General features: G+C 42.8%; 1 protein-coding gene across 2 annotated transcripts in view; it reads left to right on the top strand.

Annotated features, from left to right (window-relative positions):
* Positions 1 to 26,003, top strand: part of MAP1B (microtubule-associated protein 1B) — a 99,496-nt gene extending 73,493 nt beyond the window's left edge. Inside the window, exons 4-8 of one of the 2 annotated variants that reach the window (XM_011959293.1) lie at positions 2,693 to 2,833; positions 9,398 to 9,448; positions 9,977 to 16,469; positions 19,966 to 20,204; positions 21,524 to 26,003. In XM_011959293.1, coding sequence (XP_011814683.1) covers positions 2,693 to 2,833; positions 9,398 to 9,448; positions 9,977 to 16,469; positions 19,966 to 20,204; positions 21,524 to 21,679 — 7,080 coding nt within the window. In that variant the 3' untranslated portion in view covers positions 21,680 to 26,003. The remainder of the gene's footprint in view (positions 1 to 2,692; positions 2,834 to 9,397; positions 9,449 to 9,976; positions 16,470 to 19,965; positions 20,205 to 21,523) is intronic. The other variant, XM_011959295.1, reaches the window with a different exon arrangement.
* The last annotated feature ends 288 nt before the right edge of the window (positions 26,004 to 26,291 follow it).

Raw genomic sequence — 26,291 nt, 5'->3', positions numbered from 1 at the left:
GAGAGGGTCACAACAGAGAGAAGTTCTGGGTTAAGAGGTCTTTCTTAACCCCCCCACTAATGGTTGGTTCTCTGCATCGGTACCACCCAGACTGCTCCTCCTGATAAGGACAAAGTGGAAGATAGTAGCTGGAACTGTAAGATTTTGTCCAGGCAAGGGAGTATGAATTTGGGGTGTTTATGAGGGGGGTGGTGGGGAGTGCTGCTGGGATGGAGTCTGATAGGGATGTATTAGGGGAAATAGACACAAGCCCTCAGGCTGGGACATACAGGACAAGCCTGGAGAACAATGGCGTCTCAAGAATGGCATCTCAGTGCAAGCCCCATTCAGAGCCTCCCTGCACACTCCTATCACTGTGAAAAGGCAGGCTAGCATAGTGGTCAGAAGCATGGGCTGGCACCAGGCCACCTGGGTTCATAATCCCACGTCTGCCTCTTACTAGCTGGGAGCCTCAAGCAAGCTATTTACTGTCTTTGTCTCAGTTTGCACCTCTGTAAAATGGAGGTCATAATAGTTTCTACATTTAAGGTTCATATTTAATGTTGTGCTTAGAAGTACCAAGTGCTTAGAACAGAGCATGGCACATAATGACTGAAATGTAAATATTAGCTGTGATTGTTACTATTACCACCATATGAAACTGTTGCTATGGAGAGTAACTGGGTATTTCGGAGCCCAGTGTGACGTAAGAACTTGGTTGAAGCCAAGAGTCCCTGGTGACCCAGGCCAGAGGAGTTGCTGTCACTCCACTTTCCACTTCCTTTATTACAGTTGAGCACTTTTGAGATTGAGTTGCTTCTTGGACATTAAAGTAGCCAAAGTCCCTGGGAGCCTCCATTATTTGCAGTGTCCCTTCTACCCACACTTTGAGCATCTCTGTGACTGTATCCTGTTTTTGTAAATGGAGATGTAATTCAAGGACCATAAAATCTATCCCTTTAAAGTATGTAATTCAGTGGTCTTTAGTGTATTTACAAAGTTTTGCAACCATCACCCCTATCTAATTCCAGAATGTGTCTATCATGACCCTAAAGCCCTGAGCTCATCGGCAGTCACTCTCCATTCTTCCCCAGTGCTGACAACCGCAAACCTGCCTGTCCTGATTTGCCAGTTCTGGACATTTCATATAAATATAATCATATACTATGTGGCCTTGTGTGTCTGGCTTATTTTAGCCTAACAATTTCAGGGTTCATCCATGTCGTAGCATATGTCAGGACTGCATTCATTTTCGGGGCTGAACAGTGCCAGTGTATGGATAGCCCACATCTGTGCATCCATTCCTCAGTTGATGGACACTTGAGTTGCTGCCACTTTTTGACTGTCGTGATGTCACCTGTTCTATTTCTGCCTGCTTTAGATCAGCAGGACCTCTGACAATGCATGAAGGTGCAAAGCTGAGGAAAGTGATGGGATAGCAATCTCTGTTACTGACAGAGTCAGGAAGTAATTAGAACTTGAAAAAAGCTGGAGAATTACAGCCTGTGCAACGTGGTGAAACCCCATCTCTACCAAAAATACAAAAAATTAGCCAGGCATAGTGTTGCATGCCCGTGGTCCCAGCTACTCAGGAGGGTGAGATGGGAGGATTGCTTGGACCCAGGAGGCGGAGGTTGCAGTGAGCCGAGATGGCACCACTGCACTCCAGCCTGAGCAACAGAGTGAGACCCTGTCTCAAAAGGGGGAAAAAAAAATAAGCTGGAGGATTAATATATGTCCAGGCAAACTGCCCGGAAGAGTTGTGAGAAAGGAAAAATATGGAATTTTATAAAAGGAATCCAGGCTTGCCTGTGGAGCAGATGGGGCTGAAACAATTACTTAGGTACATGTGTTTTTTCCATGATTAGACTGTGGGGTTCTTGGGTAAAGGGTCATGGTCTGTTTACTTTTGTATCCTCCCCTCAGTGCCTAACATGATGCCTGGCAAGTAGTATGTGCTGAACGTTCATGAACTGGGCTCAGAATAGACACCTTGGTGCTTTGGAGTGGTATTTGCTGAAGGACGGCTGGCTTCCTTCCACTTAAAAGTTCACAGAGTTCTTCAGCGCAAACCATTTGCAATTCTCTCAAAGACTGCTACATAGGGGCAGCCTTTTCTTTCTATTCAATGATAAGCACCTTACTGATGCCATTGGAAACTGCACTTGGAGCTGTGTGCTTGCTGCACGCCTTGGAAGGAAAGAGATGCCGTATGGGAGGGGTTGGTTTGGGACCCTAGTTTGGAACCCCGTGCTTCCTGAGGAGGCCACTGGGGAACCTGAACTATACATGGTGATTCAGCCTGTGAGACAGTTCCAAGTCTTCCCTGGTTTCACAGACCACGTGCTGCTAGCAGACATTTCTAACAGCTGTGGAACGAATGATTACCAGCTGTGAAGGCAGCTTTGAAAAAGAGGAGGAAACTAGGGGGAGAAAGTCAACTATTGCTACTGTCTTGGTTGTAGAGAAACTTTGAAAACGGCATTCATGGGCAAACTGATAACTACACTTACTGGCTTTGTGGGTGATCCTACAGCCAGGGATCCATTCAACCCTTCCGTGCTCTTCTGGCCTCCAGGAGAAATTAGACCTTTGGGGAATGAATGCTTTTGCTGGTAATAAACTCCCATGGCCCTGAAGGCTAGCCCTGTCCTGGTGGTGGGACGGCAGCACTGCCCGCGGCTCAGGGCCTACGGTCTGTGCTTTATTGCAGGTGCGTTTAATGATCACTGATGCTGCCCGACACAAACTGCTCGTGCTGACCGGGCAGTGCTTTGAAAACACCGGAGAGCTCATTCTCCAGTCCGGCTCTTTCTCCTTCCAGAACTTCATAGAGATTTTCACCGACCAAGAGGTAGGTTCATGTCTGAGAATATCTGTGTTTCTAGTGGCTTGGTTGCCTTCGATTCCTCTTTGAGAGCACTGGGGGAGACAGAAGAAGAAGGGAAGGGAAACTCACAGCTCTCCTGAAATAAGCAAAATTGCATGATCCAAAATATTTTATTTTTGTGGCTCATTGCCAAAATAATTTAGAGCACTCATTTACAATTAATTGGAATAATTCTTAATGTGCCTGAGATATAGATGGGAGGCACTGGAACAGTCAACACTTTACAGATGGTAAAAATGATGGAGAAACTTGAAATGTCAGAGCCCAAAAGAAAACCTACGTTTCATGTTTTCTGAAATAATACTTCAAAGATATCTTGGGCTTTTGGCACCTCCTTTTCCAGGCCTAATTATTTCAGATTTTTCTTACTTTAATGCCTGGTCCCAATGTTTGAACTTGGGCTGTTTGAACAGCCCACAAAAGAAAGAGGGCTCTACAAAAGGAGGCACGTAGGAAAATGGGGCACGTCTGTGACCCAAAAAAAACATGGCTAAAGTAGCTGGACTGAAGCTGGGTCATTCGTATTTCTAATGCGTGTCTTATTCAAAGATGACACATGTGAAGTGTTGAAAACTGTGTGAAGTTAGCAGTATTTGGTCAAATGAGATCAAAGATTTTGATGTGCTTATTTGTGCTTGGGAATTTATCCTGGACGGGAAACTTTCCAAAGTAATGAACCTTGTTTATCTAGGTTATATATTTATAGCAGTTACAGAAACAATTCAGACCCATCACCATAGTAGGTTGGAGCCTGCTTGTGGCCGATAGCAGATTTCTACATGGAGGGACTGAGGGATGTTCTGATAAGAAGAGTTACCAAGTCTGTTTAAAACTGTCTTCCTGAGATGGCAGCTTGTCCATCTCATGTGTACTGTGAAGGGCCACGTGTCCTTCTGCACTTAATCTTCCTTGGCCCTGTGGTTCAGAGAGAGCTCTGTTTATACTTTCATCACTGGCAAGAACTGTAAGCACACTGCCCAACTTCATCTGGGTCACCTGGAGGCTTCTTTAAAAACACTGATCAGATGGCATAATAATGTTCACTCTCCAGCCACTGGGGAGGGGAGAATGCAAAACTGTGAAAAGGAACATTTTTGAAGCCCCAGCTCTCAGAAGGTGTGGCATCATCTGCATCTTGAAACACACACCAGGACGGGATCCCCCAGGCAGGCAGCTCCTTTCTCAGAGGCTTCAGAGCTCACTCCCAGTTGGTTTATCTTTACCACTTCAAAATGCAAGCTTTGGCCCTGTCTGCCTCCAAGGCCACTAGAGTTTGTGCATCTTGCCTCATTCATCTCTGTATCCATTGCACCTGCACGTAGTAAAGGCCTAGTAAGCCACTGTTCGATTGCATTGAAATTCCAAAGCTAGGACTACAATTCTCACTCTGCCTACTGTCCTGAAGTTGTTGTTTGATCACTATAATGTCAGAATCTTTTGCAAGATTATGTCCCCATGTGCATGTTGTACCCAGAGGCAGGTAGGTGGGCATTTGTCTAGTAGCTCTGGGATCACACACATTATTAGCATCTTGCCTCAGGGAAGACAGAAAGCTGCAGAAGGCTGGAAGGGGCCCAATGACATGGTGAGCAGTTAAGTGGCCTGCTTGTAGCTCATTTGCATGCACATGGGCACTTTCCACATTCCTGTGCAGTTCTGTAGTTATTTTCTAGTGGTTGGTTTCTACCCAAGTGATTGGTTTGTCTTTTTTTGCTGAAAAACCAAGCAAAGGAAATATGTAAAGAAAAGTGTTTGTCATTGCCAAGATTTTCAATAAGGAAGTAACACAATTTGGCATATTTGCATCTCAAATAATATCTCCCCTTACCCTTCTTTAAATAAGGTTGTTATGAAGATTGCTGCTTATCCATTTTTACTAGATTATGGAAGCAAAATGTTAGCACCATGGGCTGTGCATGTGTCAGATTTTGTCACTAACTACAGAAAAAGAAAATTGCCCTAACTGAAGAACTCAGGTTCCATGGAAGGGCAGATTCCCCAGGGTTTATATTTATTGGGGTAGGTTCTGGAGGACACACATTTTGATTATACTCAGGTATCATGTCATGTTCTCTTCCGCCACCCACAAACCCCCATGCTGGTACTTTTGAAAAAGCAACAGTTAATACATATTGAAAAGGATCTCTAGGATTTTCCCTAACAGACTAGATCAATGGTGTCAGTGTGGTGGGGGAAGGCAAGGGATATTGGGTCAAATTCACTCTTCCTCCTGCCCCAACCAAAGCAACTCGGCTTTTATCTATTTTACATTGTGGACTTTGAAGAAAGGATGCCACAGCTAAAGTGAATTGAAAATCACTGGACTGGACCAGTGGTTATCAGCCTTTTGGAGCTAGGATTGCCCATTGTTGCCTTGGAAAAAGGGTTGAGTAACTGAATAACAAACAGACCTTGAGGACCACTTGGTGTCCAGCCCTGTTCCTTTTATCCAGTCCTTGAAATATACTAGTTAACTCCAGGGAAACCAAAACCACAATTTGGGACAAACAAAAATGATACTTTTTAAAAAAATATAAGAACAGCTAAAAATAAATAGACTGAAAAAATAGAACTATCAGTACACTTTGAGCTTCAGGGTTTTGGAGTCTTAATCACCAGAGATCAACTAACAAAACCAGAACTAACAGACAGTACTATTGTCTGGCTGACCCCACTCCTCCCTGAAATCCAGGGATGGTGAAATCATCATCTCCTGGGGGCATTTTTCAGTCTCTGTGTTGGAAAGTTTTTCCTTATTTGTCTCATTGTATCTTCAAGGAAGTGATGTGATCCCTTTCCCACCTACAGTGTCTTAGATACCCTTCACCCACACTGCCAATTTTTTCCCTTTTAGATTAATCATCTTCAATTTTTATCCACCGTTCTTCAAAACCCTGCTCGCTGTCCTTCCAACTTGTTCCTCTGTCAAGAAAGGGAGGTGAAGGCCAGGTGCTGTGGCCCATGACGGTAATCCCAGTACTTTGGGAGGCCAAAGTGGAAAGATCACGCGAGGCCAGAAGTTCTAGGCTGCACTGAGCTATAATCTGCACTGTACTCCAGCCTGGGCAACAGAGCAAGATTCTGTCTCTTAAAAAAATAAAAAATCCAACTCTACTTAAAATTTAAAAAGAAGAGGAGATGGGATGGGTATGGGGGGAATTCAGGAGTTTAGTCCTGGTCATGTTTAGTGCCTTGAAATCAGACAGTTGGATTTATGAGAACAGAGCTCAGAGAACTCAGAGTTGGGCTAGAGATATTAATTTGGAATCCGTTAGCATATTAGAGGTATTTAAAGCCCAGAAGATACATGATGTGACCTAGAGTGAGAAATATTTTCAGAAGAGAAAGGGGCCCAGGTCCAGTGTTGAGAGGTCATGAGGCCAAGAGGAAGGAGCCAGTAAGGGAGACTTATTTCAGGTTTTTGCTTGTTGGTCTAATTTCTCTAAAATGTCATGACTCAGACTGGACACCCTATTTCAGGAGTCATTTGACCAGGTTAGGATTGTGAGAGTCGATAATGTCTATAGTTTTCAGTACAATCTTCTATTAAAGAAGTCTAAAAGTGACTTTTGACCATCACCATACACCATTAAATATCAATGGGGAAGAGATGCAGGCTTTGAGGGGCTCTACAATTTATATAATTTAAGGGCTCTTTTTTAAGAAAAATGAAGCAATTATTAATACACAGTTAAGTTCAGGGCCATGCCAATAAGGTACCTTGAAGTTTAAGCTTCTTTGGCTTCATGATAAATCCATTTGACCATCAACTAAAATCCCTGAGTCTTTTCCATGGATATTATTGTTAAGCCACATCTCCCAATCCTGTAGTTAACCCTGCTGGTTTATTGAACCTTACATTTATCCCTTTAAAATGCCATCCTGTTAGAGATGACTTAGCCACCATCATCCCCATGTCAAGAGCTTTTATAAATACCTTAATTCTGCCATCCCACATTTTGCTGTCTCCCATTTTCATACAATCTACAGATATACGCATGACTTCACCATTTTCATCCAAGTGAATACAGGCCAGGTAATGAGACATGAGGCTGCCCATCATAGACCTCCCTCCAGGTTGACATTAAGCAGCACTAGTTATATGGCTGGCTGGAAATCCACCTGATTCTGCTATCACACTGTTCAGGGATCCTATTAAATGTCTTGCTAAAGCCCAGAGATACACTGTCTACTGTATTTCCTCATCAGCCAAGCAAGTAACCTAATCAAAAAGGAAATGTAGTTAGCAGGCCATGGTTTAGAAATTCAAATCTTGTTTCATTAATATCATCTGTAGTAAAACCATTTATTTATTATATCTTCCTTCCTCTTCCAGTATGCCTGCATTTAATCAGAAAAAGTAATTCACAAAAAACATTATCTTTGTCCCAAAGCATATTCCTCCCAGTTGCATCTGTCATTCAACTTTGCAAGAACCAGGGTGGCACTCAGTGTGGTTACATCTGAAGCACCCACTCCAGGAAGACAACATGTGTTGAACGGCCAAGTTTGGCACACAGATCAACAAACATCTCCTGAGCCTGATTATGTGTTGAGGAAACAAAGATAACTAAAATACAAAGATACAGAAGATATATTTCCTGCTATCAGATATGTTTAGAGTAGTGGGTTATAATAGGTACCATTTACCATGATGATGATTTCCCAATTTGTTCAGAAGAAGCCTCAGTTTCCAAGTCTAAGAACTAGTCACAAGCTTTCTTCCCACTGTTAACATTGTTGGATCCTCCTTATGGTTCTCATCTATTCATTGAATAAGCTTGATTGGGTGCTGCCTTGGGCTGGCCACTCTTAAGATCCTGTCTTTGCCCTTGAGGTACTCTCTACTCTGCTTGTTGGCCCACAGGTCTGGAAAGAGGCTGTGGGGGAAAACACAGGCTTCATTCTGTTGTGTAGTTCCAAGGATGTAGGAGTTGTTCTTCCTCCTCTTCCCTCTGCCCAGTTCCATCTGTCTGTTTTACGACTGAGGGCTCTGTCCAGTCCTGTCTCTGCATTCTTGTCTCATCATTCAGAGTGTGCTGCTGTTTCTTCGGAGGGACCAGATTTTCCATCTCCAGAAAGAAACCTGTCCAAGCAATGCTGGCTTGCTTTCTACTTTGCCTTGTACATCACGGTTGTTCATTCACCGGTGTCTCTTGGCTATCTTTCATGACCTCTGACTTCTCAGAATTCTGTGCAATCTTGTTTTGGGGTCATTTCCTGCATTTCATAGAAATTCTCTGGATAGAGGTGAAAAGATGAAAAGTCGGAAGATATTCCTTAAGTCTTTCTACCTTCTGCTTCAACCTGGTGATTACATACTTTACATAGAAAAGAGCTAGTGATTGAATGCCCCCTACTAACAGCTGGATTATACCCTTGGCTGCCACACCTCTCAGCTAGGGTGGAATTTCAAAAATTAAAATGAACTAAACTTAATTTTTAAATTTCACTATTAAAGATTCAGCAGTTATCCTAAATTTGCCTCCTAAAATGTATTATAAAACATGAAGAGTTTGTAAGTGCTCTGTGTGAAAATTGGGATCTAGAGACTTTTAATTGTGCTACAATGATTGTGACAAGGGTCTCTGCCAAAATGGAGTTGATTCTTATCCTTTTTATAGAAAATTGTGAAGTCACAGAAAAACAACAAAGTTTTATTATTTTGTTATTTTGCGACCCTCTACATAAAATGTTATGCTTAGGGCTAATGTGCTAACAAAACGTAAATGACTATTTTACTGCAGTGTTGCAGTCAAATACAGGAAAATTCAGATTCTATACATTATTCTTACAAACATTCATAATAGTAGCCTCAGAATGCTGATAGCCAGGAGACAGAGGAAACTAATCTAATACTAGAAAGTAAGAGTTCAGACCTGCTGGCTCAGGGATGCCTGGACCAAATGAAACCTTGGCTTTACCCCTTGATCATTTGTCATCCAGAACACAAAGCCCTTTTCAGTCAAAACTCTGAGCTGATTTGTGAGCTTTACTGAGACGGAAAGAAGATTGGAGTTGATGGCGTGATTCTCCATCACTAATTTGCTAGGCTAAGACCATGAAATATGTGGCCACAATATGGAGTGAGAGAGAAAGTAGTGTTTTTATTAAACCACAATTTCTGTTTTGGTCCTGATTTGCTTTTCTGTGTTTACATCCTTGGGAAGTACTTAACAATGTGTTGAAAAATGTTTCAGCCACATTTGATCTCAGCTGCTCACACCCAACTTGCCCTGAAAAGAATGGGAGCGATAAGAGAACAGAGTGGCTCACTGTGGAGTTAAATATGAGCAAATGGGGAACAGATTTGGCCACTGGCTTTTATAATTATCCAACCACTTTAATGTCGTGGCTTTAATAAACAAGCATTTGTATCTGCAGAGAATCTTCTGGGTGACCCCCTCATGTTTTAATCAGTGTGCACTGATACCAGAAACCAGTAATTTTTTGTAGTAACAGGCAGTCCATAACTTCTTGTCTCCTATGGGGAAAAACCCACCAAGGTTTTTTCTTTTTTACATACAGATTCTAAAAGGAGGCCGCAACAAGTGCCCTGTTAATCTGAATTTCTTTGAGGTGTCAATCAGGCCTTTTTTTTTTCGCCAAGTCTAGTGGAATAAAAGAAAACATTTTTTATTAGTGGTGAAATGACTCAGACAGCTTTCTCTTGATATAGTTTAATGTTTTTTAAAGGGCATCTTTGCCTTTACTCTAGGGATAATATTCAAAGTGTTTCATAACCACTGCAGCACAATCCCCAATTGCTCAGGTGGTCACTGGTCTTAGAACTGGAGCAGAGATCTGGCATTCCCCTGCTGGGCAGGAATAGATGGTGGAGGGGTTTTCGGGGAGGTGCTGGGGTGAGTGGGTACTGGTTGAGGTAGAAGCCAGTAGTAGTGGGGCTCAGGACAAAGGGCTGTTCACCTTCTAGTAGGGAAGTATTTCAGCATTTAAGCAACCAGCATCGCTACATGAGTGCATGTCTGAAACTGGTCCTATGTGCATCCTGTGATCCTATAACACATAGTTATAGCTGGAGATGATGGATCAGTGATGATAATCACTTACACCTTTTCTTTCTTTCTTTCTTTTTTTAAAACCCAGATCGGGGAGTTACTAAGCACCACCCATCCTGCCAACAAAGCCAGCTTAACCCTGTTCTGTCCTGAAGAAGGGGACTGGAAGAACTCCAATCTTGACAGACACAATCTCCAAGACTTCATCAATATTAAACTCAATTCAGCTTCTATCTTGCCAGAAATGGAAGGACTGTCTGAGTTTACTGAGTATCTCTCAGAATCAGTGGAAGTCCCATCTCCCTTTGACATCCTGGAACCTCCCACATCAGGTGGATTTCTGAAGCTCTCCAAGCCCTGCTGTTATATTTTTCCAGGAGGGAGGGGAGATTCTGCCTTGTTTGCAGTGAATGGTTTCAATATGCTCATCAATGGCGGATCAGAGAGAAAATCCTGCTTCTGGAAGCTCATCCGACACTTAGACCGAGTGGACTCCATCCTGCTCACCCACATTGGGGATGACAATTTGCCTGGAATAAACAGCATGCTACAGCGGAAAATTGCAGAGCTCGAGGAAGAACAGTCCCAGGGCTCCACCACAAATAGTGACTGGATGAAAAACCTCATCTCCCCTGACTTAGGAGTTGTATTTCTCAATGTACCTGAAAATCTCAAAAATCCAGAGCCAAACATCAAGATGAAGAGAAGCATAGAAGAAGCATGCTTCACTCTCCAGTACCTAAACAAATTGTCCATGAAACCAGAACCTCTGTTTAGAAGTGTAGGCAATACTATTGATCCTGTCATTCTTTTCCAAAAAATGGGAGTGGGTAAACTTGAGATGTACGTGCTTAATCCAGTCAAGAGCAGCAAGGAAATGCAGTATTTTATGCAGCAGTGGACTGGCACCAACAAAGACAAGGCTGAACTCATTCTGCCTAATGGTCAAGAAGTAGATCTCCCGATTTCCTACTTAACTTCAGTCTCATCTTTGATTGTGTGGCATCCAGCAAACCCTGCGGAAAAAATCATCCGAGTCCTGTTTCCTGGGAACAGCACCCAATACAACATCCTGGAAGGACTGGAAAAACTCAAACATCTAGACTTTCTGAAGCAGCCACTGGCCACCCAAAAGGATCTCACTGGCCAGGTGCCCACTCCTGTGGTGAAACAAACAAAACTGAAACAGAGGGCTGATAGCCGAGAAAGTCTGAAGCCAGCCACAAAACCACTTCCTAGCAAATCTGTGCGCAAGGAGTCAAAAGAAGAAACCCCTGAGGTCACAAAAGTGAATCACGTGGAAAAGCCACCCAAAGTTGAAAGCAAAGAAAAGGTAACAGTGAAAAAAGACAAGCCAGTAAAAACAGAGACCAAACCTTCAGTGACCGAAAAGGAGGTTCCCAGCAAAGAAGAGCCATCTCCAGTGAAGGCCGAGGTGGCTGAGAAGCAAGCCACAGATGTCAAACCCAAAGCCGCCAAGGAGAAGACGGTGAAAAAGGAAACAAAGGCAAAGCCTGAAGACAAGAAAGAGGAGAAGGAAAAGCCAAAGAAAGAAGTGGCTAAAAAGGAAGACAAAACACCTATCAAGAAGGAGGAAAAACCAAAAAAGGAAGAGGTGAAAAAAGAAGTCAAAAAAGAAATCAAGAAAGAAGAGAAAAAAGAACCCAAGAAAGAGGTTAAGAAGGAAACACCGCTGAAGGAGGCCAAGAAGGAAGTTAAGAAGGAAGAGAAGAAGGAAGTGAAAAAGGAAGAAAAGGAGCCCAAAAAAGAAATTAAGAAGCTCCCTAAAGACGCAAAGAAATCATCTACTCCACTATCTGAAGCAAAAAAACCAGCTGCTTTAAAACCAAAAGTACCCAAGAAGGAAGAGCCTGTCAAGAAAGATTCTGTTGCCGCCGGGAAGCCAAAGGAGAAGGGGAAAATAAAAGTCATTAAGAAGGAAGGCAAGGCCACAGAGGCTGTCGCTGCAGCTGTCGGCACTGGAGCCGCCGTGGTGGCTGCAGCTGGAATAGCAGCCACTGGCCCTGCCAAAGAACTCGAAGCTGAGAGGTCCCTTATGTCATCTCCTGAGGATCTAACCAAGGACTTTGAAGAGTTAAAGGCTGAAGAGGTCGATGTAACAAAGGACATCAAGCCTCAGCTGGAGCTAATCGAAGATGAAGAGAAACTGAAGGAAACTGAGCCAGTCGAAGCCTACGTCATCCAGAAGGAGACAGAAGTCACCAAAGGTCCTGCCGAGTCCCCTGATGAGGGAATCACCACCACTGAAGGGGAAGGCGAATGTGAACAGACACCTGAGGAGCTGGAGCCCGTCGAGAAGCATGGAGTAGACGACATTGAAAAATTTGAAGATGAAGGAGCAGGGTTTGAAGAATCCTCAGAGACTGGAGACTATGAAGAGAAGGCAGAAACTGAGGAGGCTGAGGAGCCAGAAGAGGATGGGGAGGAACACATATGTGTGAGCGCCTCTAAGCACAGCCCCACTGAGGATGAGGAAAGTGCCAAGGCAGAGGCTGATGCCTACATCAGGGAGAAGAGGGAGTCTGTGGCCAGTGGGGACGACCGAGCCGAAGAAGACATGGATGAGGCCATTGAGAAAGGAGAGGCTGAACAATCTGAGGAGGAGGCTGATGAGGAGGACAAAGCTGAAGATGCCAGAGAGGAGGAATATGAACCAGAAAAAATGGAAGCTGAAGACTATGTGATGGCTGTGGTCGACAAGGCTGCAGAGGCTGGTGGTGCCGAGGAGCAGTATGGATTCCTCACCACACCAACCAAGCAACCAGGAGCCCAGTCTCCTGGCCGAGAACCTGCATCTTCAATTCATGATGAGACTTTACCTGGAGGCTCAGAGAGCGAGGCCACCGCTTCTGATGAGGAGAATCGAGAAGACCAGCCTGAGGAATTCACTGCCACCTCTGGCTACACTCAGTCTACTATTGAGATATCCAGTGAGCCCACCCCCATGGATGAGATGTCTACCCCTCGAGATGTGATGAGCGATGAGACCAACAATGAAGAGACGGAGTCCCCTTCTCAGGAATTCGTAAATATCACCAAATACGAGTCTTCATTGTATTCTCAGGAATACACTAAACCTGCTGATGTTACACCACTCAACGGATTTTCTGAAGGATCAAAAACAGATGCCACTGATGGCAAGGATTACAATGCTTCAGCCTCTACCATATCACCACCCTCTTCCATGGAGGAAGACAAATTCAGCAGATCTGCTCTACGTGATGCTTACTGCTCTGAAGTGAAAGCCAGCACCACGTTGGACATCAAAGATACCATCTCAGCTGTTTCAGGTGAAAAGCTCAGCCCATCAAAGAGCCCATCCCTGAGTCCATCTCCACCATCACCCTTAGAAAAGACCCCCCTGGGTGAACGTAGTGTGAACTTCTCTCTGACGCCCAATGAGATTAAAGTCTCTGCAGAGGCAGAAGTAGCCCCGGTGTCTCCTGAGGTGACCCAAGAAGTAGTTGAAGAACATTGTGCTAGTCCTGAGGACAAGACTCTGGAAGTAGTGTCACCATCCCAGTCCGTGACTGGCAGTGCTGGTCACACACCTTACTACCAATCTCCCACCGATGAGAAATCCAGTCACCTCCCTACAGAAGTCATCGAAAAACCACCAGCAGTTCCAGTGAGTTTTGAATTCAGTGATGCCAAAGATGAGAGTGAAAGAGCTTCAGTAAGCCCCATGGATGAGCCCGTGCCTGACTCAGAGTCTCCTATTGAAAAAGTTTTGTCTCCTTTACGCAGCCCGCCCCTCATTGGATCCGAGTCTGCCTATGAAAGTTTTCTAAGTGCTGATGACAAGGCTTCTGGCAGAGGTGCCGAAAGCCCCTTTGAAGAAAAGAGTGAAAAACAAGGCTCTCCAGACCAAGTAAGTCCAGTTTCTGAAATGACTTCCACTAGTCTTTACCAAGACAAACAGGAAGGGAAAAGCACAGACTTTGTACCAATAAAAGAAGACTTTGGCCAAGAAAAGAAAACTGATGATGTTGAAGCCACGAGTTCTCAACCAGCACTGGCTCTGGATGAAAGGAAATTAGGAGATGTTTCTCCCACACAAATAGATGTCAGTCAGTTTGGATCTTTTAAAGAAGACACTAAGATGTCCATTTCTGAAGGTACTGTCTCAGACAAGTCAGCTACTCCTGTTGATGAGGGTGTAGCAGAAGACACATACTCTCATATGGAGGGTGTGGCCTCAGTGTCCACAGCCTCAGTGGCTACGAGCTCATTTCCAGAGCCAACAACAGATGATGTGTCTCCTTCTCTGCATGCTGAGGTTGGCTCCCCACATTCCACAGAAGTAGATGACTCCCTTTCAGTGTCTGTTGTGCAAACACCTACCACATTCCAGGAAACAGAAATGTCTCCATCTAAAGAAGAATGCCCAAGACCGATGTCAATTTCTCCACCAGACTTCTCCCCTAAAACTGCAAAGTCCAGGACACCCGTTCAAGATCACAGATCTGAACAGTCCTCAATGTCTATTGAGTTTGGCCAAGAATCTCCTGAGCACTCCCTTGCTATGGACTTCAGTCGACAGTCTCCAGATCATCCTACAGTGGGTGCAGGTGTGCTTCACATCACTGAAAATGGGCCAACTGAAGTGGACTACAGTCCTTCTGACATGCAGGACTCCAGTTTATCACATAAGATACCACCTATGGAGGAGCCGTCCTATACCCAAGATAATGATCTTTCTGAGCTCATCTCAGTATCTCAGGTAGAGGCCTCCCCATCCACCTCTTCTGCTCATACCCCTTCTCAGATCGCTTCTCCTCTCCAAGAAGATACTCTATCTGATGTTGCTCCTCCAAGAGATATGTCCTTATATGCCTCACTCACCTCTGAAAAAGTGCAAAGTCTGGAAGGAGAGAAGCTCTCTCCAAAATCTGATATCTCTCCACTCACCCCACGAGAGTCCTCTCCTTTATATTCACCTACTTTTTCAGATTCTACCTCTGCAGTCAAAGAGAAAATAGCAGTTTGCCACACTTCCTCTTCTCCACCCATAGATGCAGCATCCGCAGAGCCCTATGGCTTCCGTGCCTCAGTGTTATTTGATACCATGCAACACCATCTAGCCTTGAATAGAGATTTGGCCACACCTGGCCTGGAGAAGGACAGTGGAGGGAAGACACCTGGTGACTTTAGCTATGCCTATCAAAAGCCTGAGAAAACAACCAGGTCCCCAGATGAAGAAGATTATGACTACGAGTCTTATGAGAAGACCACCCGGACCTCAGATGTGGGCGGCTATTACTATGAGAAGATAGAGAGAACCACAAAATCCCCAAGTGACAGTGGCTACTCCTATGAGACCATTGGGAAAACCACCAAGACCCCTGAAGATGGTGACTATTCCTATGAAATTATTGAGAAGACCACACGGACCCCTGAAGAGGGTGGGTACTCATATGACATAAGTGAAAAGACCACCAGCCCCCCTGAAGTGAGTGGTTACAGCTATGAAAAGACTGAGAGGTCTAGAAGGCTTCTGGATGACATCAGCAATGGCTATGATGACTCTGAGGATGGTGGCCACACACTTGGGGACCCCAGCTACTCTTATGAGACCACTGAGAAAATTACCGGTTTCCCTGAGTCTGAAAGTTACTCCTATGAGACAGCTAAAAAGACGACGCTAACCCCCGATACTTCCACATACTGTTACGAGACTACGGAGAAAATCACTAGAACCCCTCAGGCGTCCACATATTCCTACGAGACTTCAGACCTATGCTACACTGCAGAAAAGAAGTCCCCCTCAGAAGCCCGCCAGGATGTCGATTTATGCCTCGTGTCCTCCTGTGAATACAAGCACCCCAAGACAGAGCTTTCGCCCTCCTTCATTAATCCCAATCCTCTTGAGTGGTTTGCCAGTGAAGAGCCCACTGAAGAATCTGAAAAGCCCCTCACTCAATCAGGGGGAGCCCCACCGCCTCCAGGAGGAAAGCAACAGGGCCGACAGTGTGATGAAACCCCTCCCACCTCAGTCAGCGAGTCGGCCCCATCCCAGACCGACTCTGATGTTCCCCCGGAGACTGAAGAGTGCCCCTCCATCACGGCTGATGCCAATATCGACTCTGAAGACGAGTCGGAAACCATCCCCACAGATAAAACTGTCACGTACAAACACATGGACCCACCTCCAGCTCCTGTGCAAGACCGCAGCCCTTCGCCACGCCATCCTGATGTGTCCATGGTGGACCCAGAGGCCTTGGCCATTGAGCAGAACCTGGGCAAAGCTCTAAAGAAAGATCTGAAAGAGAAGACCAAAACCAAAAAGCCAGGTACAAAAACCAAGTCATCTTCACCTGTCAAAAAGAGTGATGGGAAGTCTAAGCCCTTGGCAGCTTCACCAAAACCAGGGGGCTTGAAAGAATCCTCGGATAAGGTGTCCAGGGTGGCTTCTCCTAAGAAGAAAGAATCTGTGGAAAAGGCAGCAAAACCCACCACCACTCCTGAGGTCAAAACTGCGCGTGGGGAAGAGAAGGACAAGGAGACCAAGAATGCTGCCAATGCCTCTGCATCCAAGTCAGCCAAGACTGCCACTGCAGGTAGGTTGAGAAGGCCGGGCATTGGATATATGCCACAACCATTCTACTTAATTTACAACCTTTATATTTCCCTGTTTGGCTTTGTACTGGGAAGATGAGGGAGCACAATTGATGCTTTACCTTCCCTGTATTCTTCTCCTCTGCCCAAAGGTATATATCTCAGTCCAGTGTGGCCTTAAGGCTTGGAAATAGCTCAGTGTATGGTTCAAAGCAGCTGTGATTTATCACATGGGATTCCTGATTTTGTGCCATTTTGGAACACAGCAACTACAGCCCTGTTCTAAATCTTCAGAACCAAGGATGTATCTTTCAAATGCTTCTGGAAGACTGGTTTCAGCCATGCTGGCCCCAGAATCCAGCAGGGTAACACAGTCCAGGAGCTCCTAAAGGCCTAAGGAGAACCAGAGGTTTCACACCAAGACTGGATCGACCAGTCTAGACCAAAGATTTAGAGTCCTTTTTTTAAAAAAATTAAATTTTTTTTTTTTTTTTTTTTTGAGACGGAGTCTTGCTCTGTCACCCAGGCTGGAGTGCAGTGGCTGGATCTCAGCTCACTGCAAGCTCCGCCTCCCGGGTTTAGGCCATTCTCCTGCCTCAGCCTCCCGAGTAGCTGGGACTACAGGCGCCAGCCACCTCGCCCGGCTAGCTTTTTGTATTTTTTAGTAGAGACGGGGTTTCACCGTGTTAGCCAGCATGGTCTCGAACTCCTGACCTCGTGATCCGCCCGTCTCGGCCTCCCAAAGTGCTGGGATTACAGGCTTGAGCCACCGCGCCCGGCAAAAAAATTAAATTTTAAAATTAAAAATTGTTACATTTTTATTTAAAACATCACCAGGTTGGAGATAAATCCTCATTAAAGGCAGTGTTCCATTTTCATGTCAGCCAAAAAGTACTATAATTTCAGGTGACCAGTGAGTATCCAGTGAAAATTGAGAGAAAAACATTGATGGCTCTTTTCTTACCCTTCTCTTACCCATGGCCTCATTAGTAGAGACTCAATGCTATTTCAGATTAAAATTCCACTTGGAAGCTGGGTGCATGGCCTCATGCCTGTAATTTCAGCACTTTGGGAGGCTGAGGTGGGAGGTTAGCTTCAGCCCAGGAGGTTGAGACCAGCCTATGCAACGTAGCGAGACCCTATCTCCAGAAAAAAATGTTTTTAATTAATTGGGTGTGGTGGCATATCCTTGTAGTCTTAGCTACTTTGGAGGCTGAGGCAGGAGGATCACTTCAGCACAAGAGGTCAAGGCTGCAGTGAGCCAGAATTGTATGTATCACTGCACTCCAAGCCTGGGTGACAGCGCAAGACCCTGTCTCTCAAAAATAAATAAGCAAATGAAATTCCACTCGGCAAGAGCAGATATCCCTGATTTTTGATCATTCATGTTTTGGTCATGATTCCCAGATGTATCATGTTCTCAGTAATGACCTGGGCTTTTGATGGAACTGGTCTCTGCAGTACTACTTCATTTTGTTGCTTCACATCAATCACAAGGATTGGCATTCATACATTTTATTTGCTTTAGGTAATTATTCAGAGATTTTAGATCACAATTCGCAAAGTAATATAAATGGACCCAAACATGTAAGGCACAACATAATTTAAGTAACATTGCCCTGATTTATTAGGGAAAATCTGATAGAGTAATCTTTGCAGCTCTCCAATTAAGTACACTTTAGGATTTAGATTTGTTAAAACTACAAGTTTTTACTTTAAACAATATGGAGTATCAATTTTAAGACTCAGTTCTCAGCACATTTGGCCTTTTTACATGCACATAGAAAATAATCGGAATTTTTTTCATGTTTAAAATGAAAAACCACCAGATAATTAACCCTTTCATCTGAAAGAGTTGACAACTGACCTGCACTTAGGGAGAAAACATGAAATCCATTTAAACGGATAAAACCAACTGAAATTTACTCCCAAGTTTGCCAGAACATATACATCCTAGCCCACACAATTGACTTTTTAAAAAAACTTTTTGGACATTTAAAGAGGTAATTTAAAATAAGTGAAAATGAGTTAATTTTCATTTATTTTGGAGATGCTTTTAGATGTCTACAAAGGCAAAGTTGCAGTACTAATTGACTTTTAAAGCAAACCTGGGCCAACTTTCAGCGGTTCTGTTGGTTTGTGCTTCTGTGAGCGATATTCATTTGATGTTGATGGTAGTGATTTAGAGTAGAGGGGGAAATTGCAGACATGTTTAATTGCTGGAAGGACTGTAACTCACAAACTTCTACTACAAGTCAGAATTCTTTAGGAGGCCCCCACTGGGTATTTTGAGGGCTTTCAGCTCAGATTCATTAAAATAACCTATTGATCTATTCATAGAATGAATTAGCTTATCCAATTATTACTTTGGCTGATTCTCACCACTCCCTCACCCTTCTAAAAGTAAAACTGGACAGTTGATAGAATTAGCTGGTGGTTTTGAATCTGGGATGATAGTCTTTAAATATCCTATGGAGAAAGAGGATTAAGCATATAAAATCTAGCTGGTATTTGAATTGGCTTTACAGCAATGAAACCAGCAGCATGTTAGAATCACCTGGGGTGCTTTTAAAAGACAGTAGTGCCAGACCCCAACCCAAACCTACTTAAGTCAGACTCTAGAGAATGAGGCCTGGGTGTCAGTATTAAGCATCCGAGGTGATTCAAATTATGTAGTGAGGCTAAAGAACCACTGCCTCAAAATACTAGTTCTATTAACATTTCAAAAGCCTTAAACTTCCTAACTGGAACAAGTTAGTTTTCCCAGGCCTTTGTGATTTGACTGGGGGTTTTGGTTGCAGTCTGATATGTCCTGATTAGTTAGAGAAAGCCTGGTCTTTCTGAACCGTCCTTTGCCCAAGTTCGGCATCCAGCCTTGTCTAGGGAAAGAAGTATCAGTTTTCAGAATACTGTGCTAAGGAGAGAATATGGTGTTTCATCAGTTTGTGAGTGAGACTGAGGTGCTGAGGGCCTTGGAAATCATATGGGGTTAAGATCAAAACTATTTACTAAGTAGAACGTTAGGGTATAATATCCGGCTGTGGACAAAATTGCAATCATGAGACGCTAAAGTGGATTACTAAGATAACTTAGCTATGTTTTGCCAAATGCAGATGTTTTCTTTTGACTTTTAAAATCTACTTCTTAGATCACTTATCAAACAAAGAAGCACATTAGCAACTTCTTTAGGAGGGGCATTATATATCTAGTGCCATCTTGGGAAAGGCCTTCAAACTCTTCTTGCTTCCTAATGTTGGCTGTCCACAAAGGGAAACCATCCCGTTCTTCACTTCTCCTATTGAGATGGTAAACAACCATGTTATGTTTTGTCACATTGCTAGCGCAAATGCCCTTGACAGATTCCCAGGGAGATGGAAATGCTGTCACCACTTTGCATGTCCCAGAGGACCTGCTTGTGATTGAGTAGGGAACATGTGCTGGATGTATGGTCTCTTCACCTTGCTATGACCTTGCTTTGTCTTTGTCTATTTACCCAAGGACCAGGAACTACCAAGGCAACCAAGTCCTCCACTGTGCCCCCAGGTCTCCCTGTGTATTTGGACCTGTGCTACATTCCTAACCACAGCAATAGTAAGAATGTTGATGTGGAATTTTTCAAGAGAGTGCGGTCTTCCTACTACGTGGTGAGTGGGAATGACCCTGCTGCTGAGGAGCCCAGCCGGGCTGTCCTGGACGCTTTGTTGGAAGGAAAGGCTCAGTGGGGCAGCAACATGCAGGTGAGAACTCCTCAACAGTGTCTGCACTGCAGATTGAGCTGTGTCCAGAGGCAATGGGAAGGCACCATGTTTAAAGAGGCACCTCATGTGACTGGCTGTGGATTCACATGAGGAGCCTCCTGTGTCTGTCACACATGAAATATCCTGAGAACAAAGTCAGTTTAACACACAGTAGGTAGTACAAGAAATAATATTCTTGGCACCACCAGCAACCACAGCCTTGGAGGAAAGCCACCTTAACTAAAGCAGAAACCATTTTTCTGCAAAATGGGCCCAAGATTAATTGCCCTTCCTCCAGTATGCCAAGAGTCTTGTGTGTGTGAATCAAAGCGGTCGTATTTCCATATGAGAGCTGCTGAGGAATTGCCTTTCTTCCTTTGTGTTGTATGAGTAGACTGCAGCTAGGAATAGGGCCATTTAGAAAAACAGCTGTCTATGTGAAATTCCACAGTAGCAGCATTGCTGAATATAGTCTCTCACAGGACACTCCCAACTCCCAAACATCATGCCTGACCACAAACCATCCCTTATTTATGTAATGACAGGGTCTCTCTATGTTGCCCAGGCTGGTCTCGAACTCCTGGCCTTAAATGATTCTTAGAACGAGCCATTATTAATTCAGCTGTGATCTTTGCTTATCAAGTTTTATTTGTGGTTCTGTACAAAATTACATAGTAAATTGTGCTTGTATCATATTATACAGAATTACTTGTTATTTAATCACATGAAATCTAATGAGAGGCATCCAGTGGCTTCCTACTGAATACTAGATGGAATTTATACTATTCAGGACATTACCTACCCACCCCATACCTCCATCCCCAACCACACACATAAAGTAAAGGTGCAGATCTTTGTTCTCAGGACAAAATGTTAGTTACGCACAATGAGTGGGCTTTTGAGGGCTTTGAAGTGCACGATAAAACTCCTTGGATTAAATATGCAATATCTTTTATGCAAAACGTACCAGTTGTGTTAAAGGAAATACAAGAAATTGTACCCTAACAGAAGCACTTTCTTAACAGTAAAGAACTGAGAAACTGACAGTGAATGTAGATGAACGAATTGACAAGTGATTAGTTGCTTTTGGTTCCAGCCTTCAATTTCCCTTAGAAACAATAGCTTTTCTTTGCAGCTTTATTCTGGTTCCTGGAAAATATACATTGAAAAATCCTTTGCATTTCTTGAGGAAAATAGTTTTTCTCTCATTTCTCTTCTTCTTCCAGTGGTCTAACTAATACCTAGCTGTTCATTTTCTTTTTTTCGTATGGTTTCTGTTTCTGCCCTTAAATCGCTATTTTTTTTGTCTCTCCCTGCAGGTGACACTGATCCCAACTCATGACTCAGAAGTGATGAGGGAATGGTACCAGGAGACCCACGAGAAACAGCAAGACCTCAACATCATGGTTTTAGCAAGCAGCAGCACAGTGGTTATGCAAGATGAATCCTTCCCTGCATGCAAGATTGAACTGTAAAAACCAAGGCCAGCCACACCACAGGATCTGAACTTTGTTTCCAGAAATTCTTCAGTTTGAAATCACCTTTTCTAAAAAGTCAATTCATCTAGTTAAGTCGCTGAACAATTACCTGCCAAATGCTATACTGTGTCATGGTGATGCAAGTCACTAAATTTCTCAGTTTTTGCTGATTGCTAAGGGAAGTAACAGTATTCCCACAATAGGGTTCAAGTTCCTGCAAAATTACCTACCCAGTTCATCTCTGCTGACCATTTGGAAACCATGCACTAGCCAACCCAACTGACTTCTGCTAGGTAGAGGCATTTGTCTTAGAGAGAGAGAGCGCAGGAGAGAGTGAAAGAGAGTGAGAGCACAAAGAGAACGCAGGAGAGAGACAGAGAAAGGATGAGAAAGAAAAGGAATGCAAGAGAAGGAGATGTAATGACAGAGAGTTCTGGTGAGATACCCAGAGAGAAAAAGAGAGAGCAGGGTGGGGTAAGGAGGAGAAAATAACCAACAATTAGGTCTGTATTTGCTCAGGCAGTAGGCATTCTTTAGTCTACATAGGCAAAGTTTTCCATTTTTGTCAGTCTGAGTCATCAAAAAGAGTCTTAATTTTCTAAAACAAGTTGGCTAGAAGAAAAGTAAAAAGAACAAAACTTGTTATGAGGGCATGTGATATTTTCACATCTTAATTAAGCTCCTTCAGTTTGAAGGCTGCACACTGACATGACGTAGTGAGTGTAGACTGGCCATGCAAATGGTTTGGGCCCCATTCAGAACTCTCAGACTCTAAACACACAAGTAGATTGATCTAAGGCATGCTCCCAGCATTTGTCCACCCACTTAGTCCACTCTGAGTCAATTAACCTGCATGCAGCAACACCCAAGTCCACCCCAATTAACTGAAGCAAATACCAAAGCAGTTGGGAGTACATATGGTAGACAATTTGCCTTAGGAAGTGACTTGAATGTACAAAGATACTTGATGCACTTATTTTTTAATGTGAGACAGCAAGTTTATAAAACATCCCTATAGGATTATAGATACTTAAAGGAGCACGTGGGTGAGCGCGTGTGGGGGTACTAGAAGCTGGTCTGATTGGTCCAACAGTTTGATGCTGAGTCATGTGTGTTGAATCCCACTTCAGTGCACCTGTGGCCTCTCAGTCAAACAAGTTGTGCCTTTCACAGCTTCTTTACTACTGCAAGTTCAAGACTGAAATGGCTTCTATTATCAGAACTGGGAAAACAGTGAATCTTATGGTGGAAGAGGTTCTCAGCAAGTGTACAGTATTTACCTTTGTCTTACATTGGCTTTTTAAATTTTCCATTAATTTCAACATAATTATGGGAACAAGTGTACAGAAGAATTTTTTTTTAAGATATGTGAGAACTTTTCATAGATGAACTTTTTAACAAATGTTTTCATTTACAGGAAATTGCAAAGAAAATTCTCAAGTGATAGTCTTTTTTTTAAGTGTTTCGTAAGACAAAAATTGAATAATGTTTTTTGAAGTTCTGGCAAGATTGAAGTCTGATATTGCAGTAATGATATTTTTTAAAAACCCATAACTACCAGGAATAATGATACCTCCCACCCCTTGATTCCCATAACATAAAAGTGCTACTTGAGAGTGGGGGAGAATGGCATGGTAGGCTACTTTTCAGGGCCTTGACAAGTACATCACCCAGTGGTATCCTACATACTTCTTTCAAGATCTTCAACCATGAGGTAAAAGAGCCAAGTTCAAAGAACCCTAGCACAAATTTGCTTTGGGATTTTCTTTTCTGGAAAAAAAAAAAAAAAACAACAAAAGAAATAGTACATTGAAAACAAATGAATTCTCAACTCCTACGGTTCATGTAGAGTTGAGAGAAAATTTCCATCATTGTCATCATTGAACTGTGAACCTGGGAAGCCAGATCATGATTAAAACTGACATCAAGTTTCAAGTTGCAGATCAATGCACCCAGTGTTCAGATGCGGCAAACTTCTCCGTGACAACTGTGTTGTGCTCTGTCACATTACATTTCCTGCAGACTCTAAGATCTACGGAGTAGAGAACAATGACCTCATTTTATTTTCTATGTTAGTTATTTATTTCAAAATTAACATTTTAGTTTATTTTTGTCTGATAAGTGTATGTTTTGCACTGCTAACTACAATGAGGGTTTAAAAAAATGCTTCTTCAGGGTCCTTTCACTGAGGACCTATGCAGTCTACTTAATGCTGTGAATTATGTTTTTCAAATGTTTAATTTTTTAAAGAAAATTAATATTCTATTTTTGTTAGGCTTCTCTAGAAACGCAGCTTTTATTTATTACCCCATTTCTTTCAAGTCCTTGAAAAATAACATATTAAGGGTACAAGAAATTAACACATGATGGAAAAGTCATTGTGACGCAAATGAATTTCATTGAGTATAAACTCATCTACTTCAAACTTATTTTATAAGACAACCTAAGATACTCGAGTTAATTATTTAATGATTAGCTCTTAAGTTGAATTGGTCTACATAATGTGTGGGAAGAAAACCAGATTTTTAGCCTTCTTGCCAAATCCAGACCTCTGGTTGATTTTTCTTTGACAGAAGATGAAGTTATTTTCCAATTTCCCAAATTAAATGTATTTAACATGTACATTATTTTGCTTTAAAAACTATAAACATTGTAGGAGAATTATAACCAGTCTTCAGTTATAACCACTCCACCCCCCTCACTTTCTCTCTCTCTCTCTTTTTTTTTTTTTTTTGCTATGGGATTTAATGGGAAAAATATATAAAAAACTGTCACTAGTCAGCTGGCTCTTTTTCCTGTGAAATCTATCAATACCTTTCTCCATCCATTGTTCTCAATAATGACCACAGAGCCTGAGTATACCAAGAAAACCAATATTCGCATTACAGGTTGCTCCTGTCCTTCCAGACACCTTTCCTGCCTGTGTGACTAACCTAATTTTGCTAGTTCCATAAATACACGATTAGTTTAGTAACAGCCATCACAATGTACCATGTACATTCTAAGTGAGAGCTAAAGATTGACACAGACTTCTAGGAGCTTTGTTCATACTGATTACTTAATCCAATTGTATAGATTGAATATTTGAGTGGAAGGAATTTACACTCTGTTTAAATGATGGGATTGTATCGAGATAGCACTCATGATCATGACCTTTTTGGTAGTATTCTTAAACAAATTCTACAGAGACTAAATGTTAGAGATGATCCTCCATTTTCAATTTTAACCAATTCTGTCCCCTTTCTCAAAACCCTGAGCCCTGTGCATGCTTTCTCAGTCTTGTGGTGGGACTGGATACAATGACTAACTTCCCCTCCTCCCCCTTTTAAACGCCATTTTCCATGGAGTTCAAAAAAAATTTTTTTTCTTAACGTTACATATCATAGTGAATGGTTTCCCCAGTGTATATGAATGTTTTAAGTGTCTCCAATAGCTTATGCAGTCTAGGAGCTTTCCAATACTCATTTAATTAAGATTTAATCATTTGCTAATGGAAATCTTACCACCTTTCATTTTCCCTCTATTACCAAATTTCAGCTCTTAGGAGCTGCTCTACAATTCTGAATTTGCTTTTCTTGCCTCTCTTTAGTCACCTGTCACAGGAGGTTCCTGCTCAGTAATGATATTGTGAGTTAGGATAATAACTTTTTTTTTGTGCTTCAGATTTAGAAGAAAAGATCCTGTTTCCATTTGAAAGGAACTGTAAGCTTTTATCTTTTAACCAACTGAACAATACACCAAAAGCAGCCTAGGGATGAGCATTTCTTTGAAAGCAATTAGGTTATTCACCTGGTATTAAAACTATTTACTGTTAAAAAATCTGTGACTTCATGAAGTTGATTTTTAAAGGCAGCATCAAAAACTGAAAAGGAAGGGAAAAAATAAGCAGCTTCTCTGCATTTGTTTAGAGCTCCCCAAAACGGGAGCCATGGAGAAGTGGCATCAAGACCGGGCTGCCCTTTCAAGAACACCCTGTGGCAGTTCAGAGACACGCTTTTCCTACACTGCATGCAGCCCCTCTTTCCAGCACTGGAAAGAAGTGGTCTTGAGCCCGGCTGAGAAGCACTTCACACTCCTCTCTCTTGTTCTGAATGGTGTTTGTGTCAGTCTGCAGCTGTGTATGGTATTATGTCTTATAATCCTGCATCACTTCTATCCTATCCAGTCATATCTAATGTAGAAAATTAGTTTCCAGTGAAAGTAATATGTAGTGCTTTTATGATATTTGTGTGCAATATCCCCTCTTCCATTGAGGATATTTGATGTAAAGGAAAAAAAAAAAAACTCAGTTCCACAATAAAATACAAAAGTGGCAAAAGTTCATGTGTGTGCTGTGCTGTCTTTTGCTTTGTGTTCCTGAGTTGGGCTTTGCCACTCACGCAGAATGCTGGGCAGTCAGGGCATGACGGCAGGGACTGACTACATGCTTTTCAAGATGGGCTCCCTGGCATTTGGCAAACTCCTGAAAGGGTCTTGCTAATACTTGCAACTGCTACCTCGTTAACTTTTTATAGCCAAACCCTGGAGGATGTGAGCATCTAAGGACAGAAACTGGGAGGTGAAGGGAAGGAACAATTAAAATTATTGCTTAAAAAGAAAAGAAAAGGAA

This window comes from Colobus angolensis, unplaced genomic scaffold (genome assembly GCF_000951035.1).
Source record: "Colobus angolensis palliatus isolate OR3802 unplaced genomic scaffold, Cang.pa_1.0 Scaffold49, whole genome shotgun sequence".
Lineage (NCBI taxonomy): Eukaryota > Metazoa > Chordata > Mammalia > Primates > Cercopithecidae > Colobus > Colobus angolensis.
Note: the sequence above shows the minus strand (reverse complement) of the source record. Positions and strands in the feature narration are given on the sequence as shown.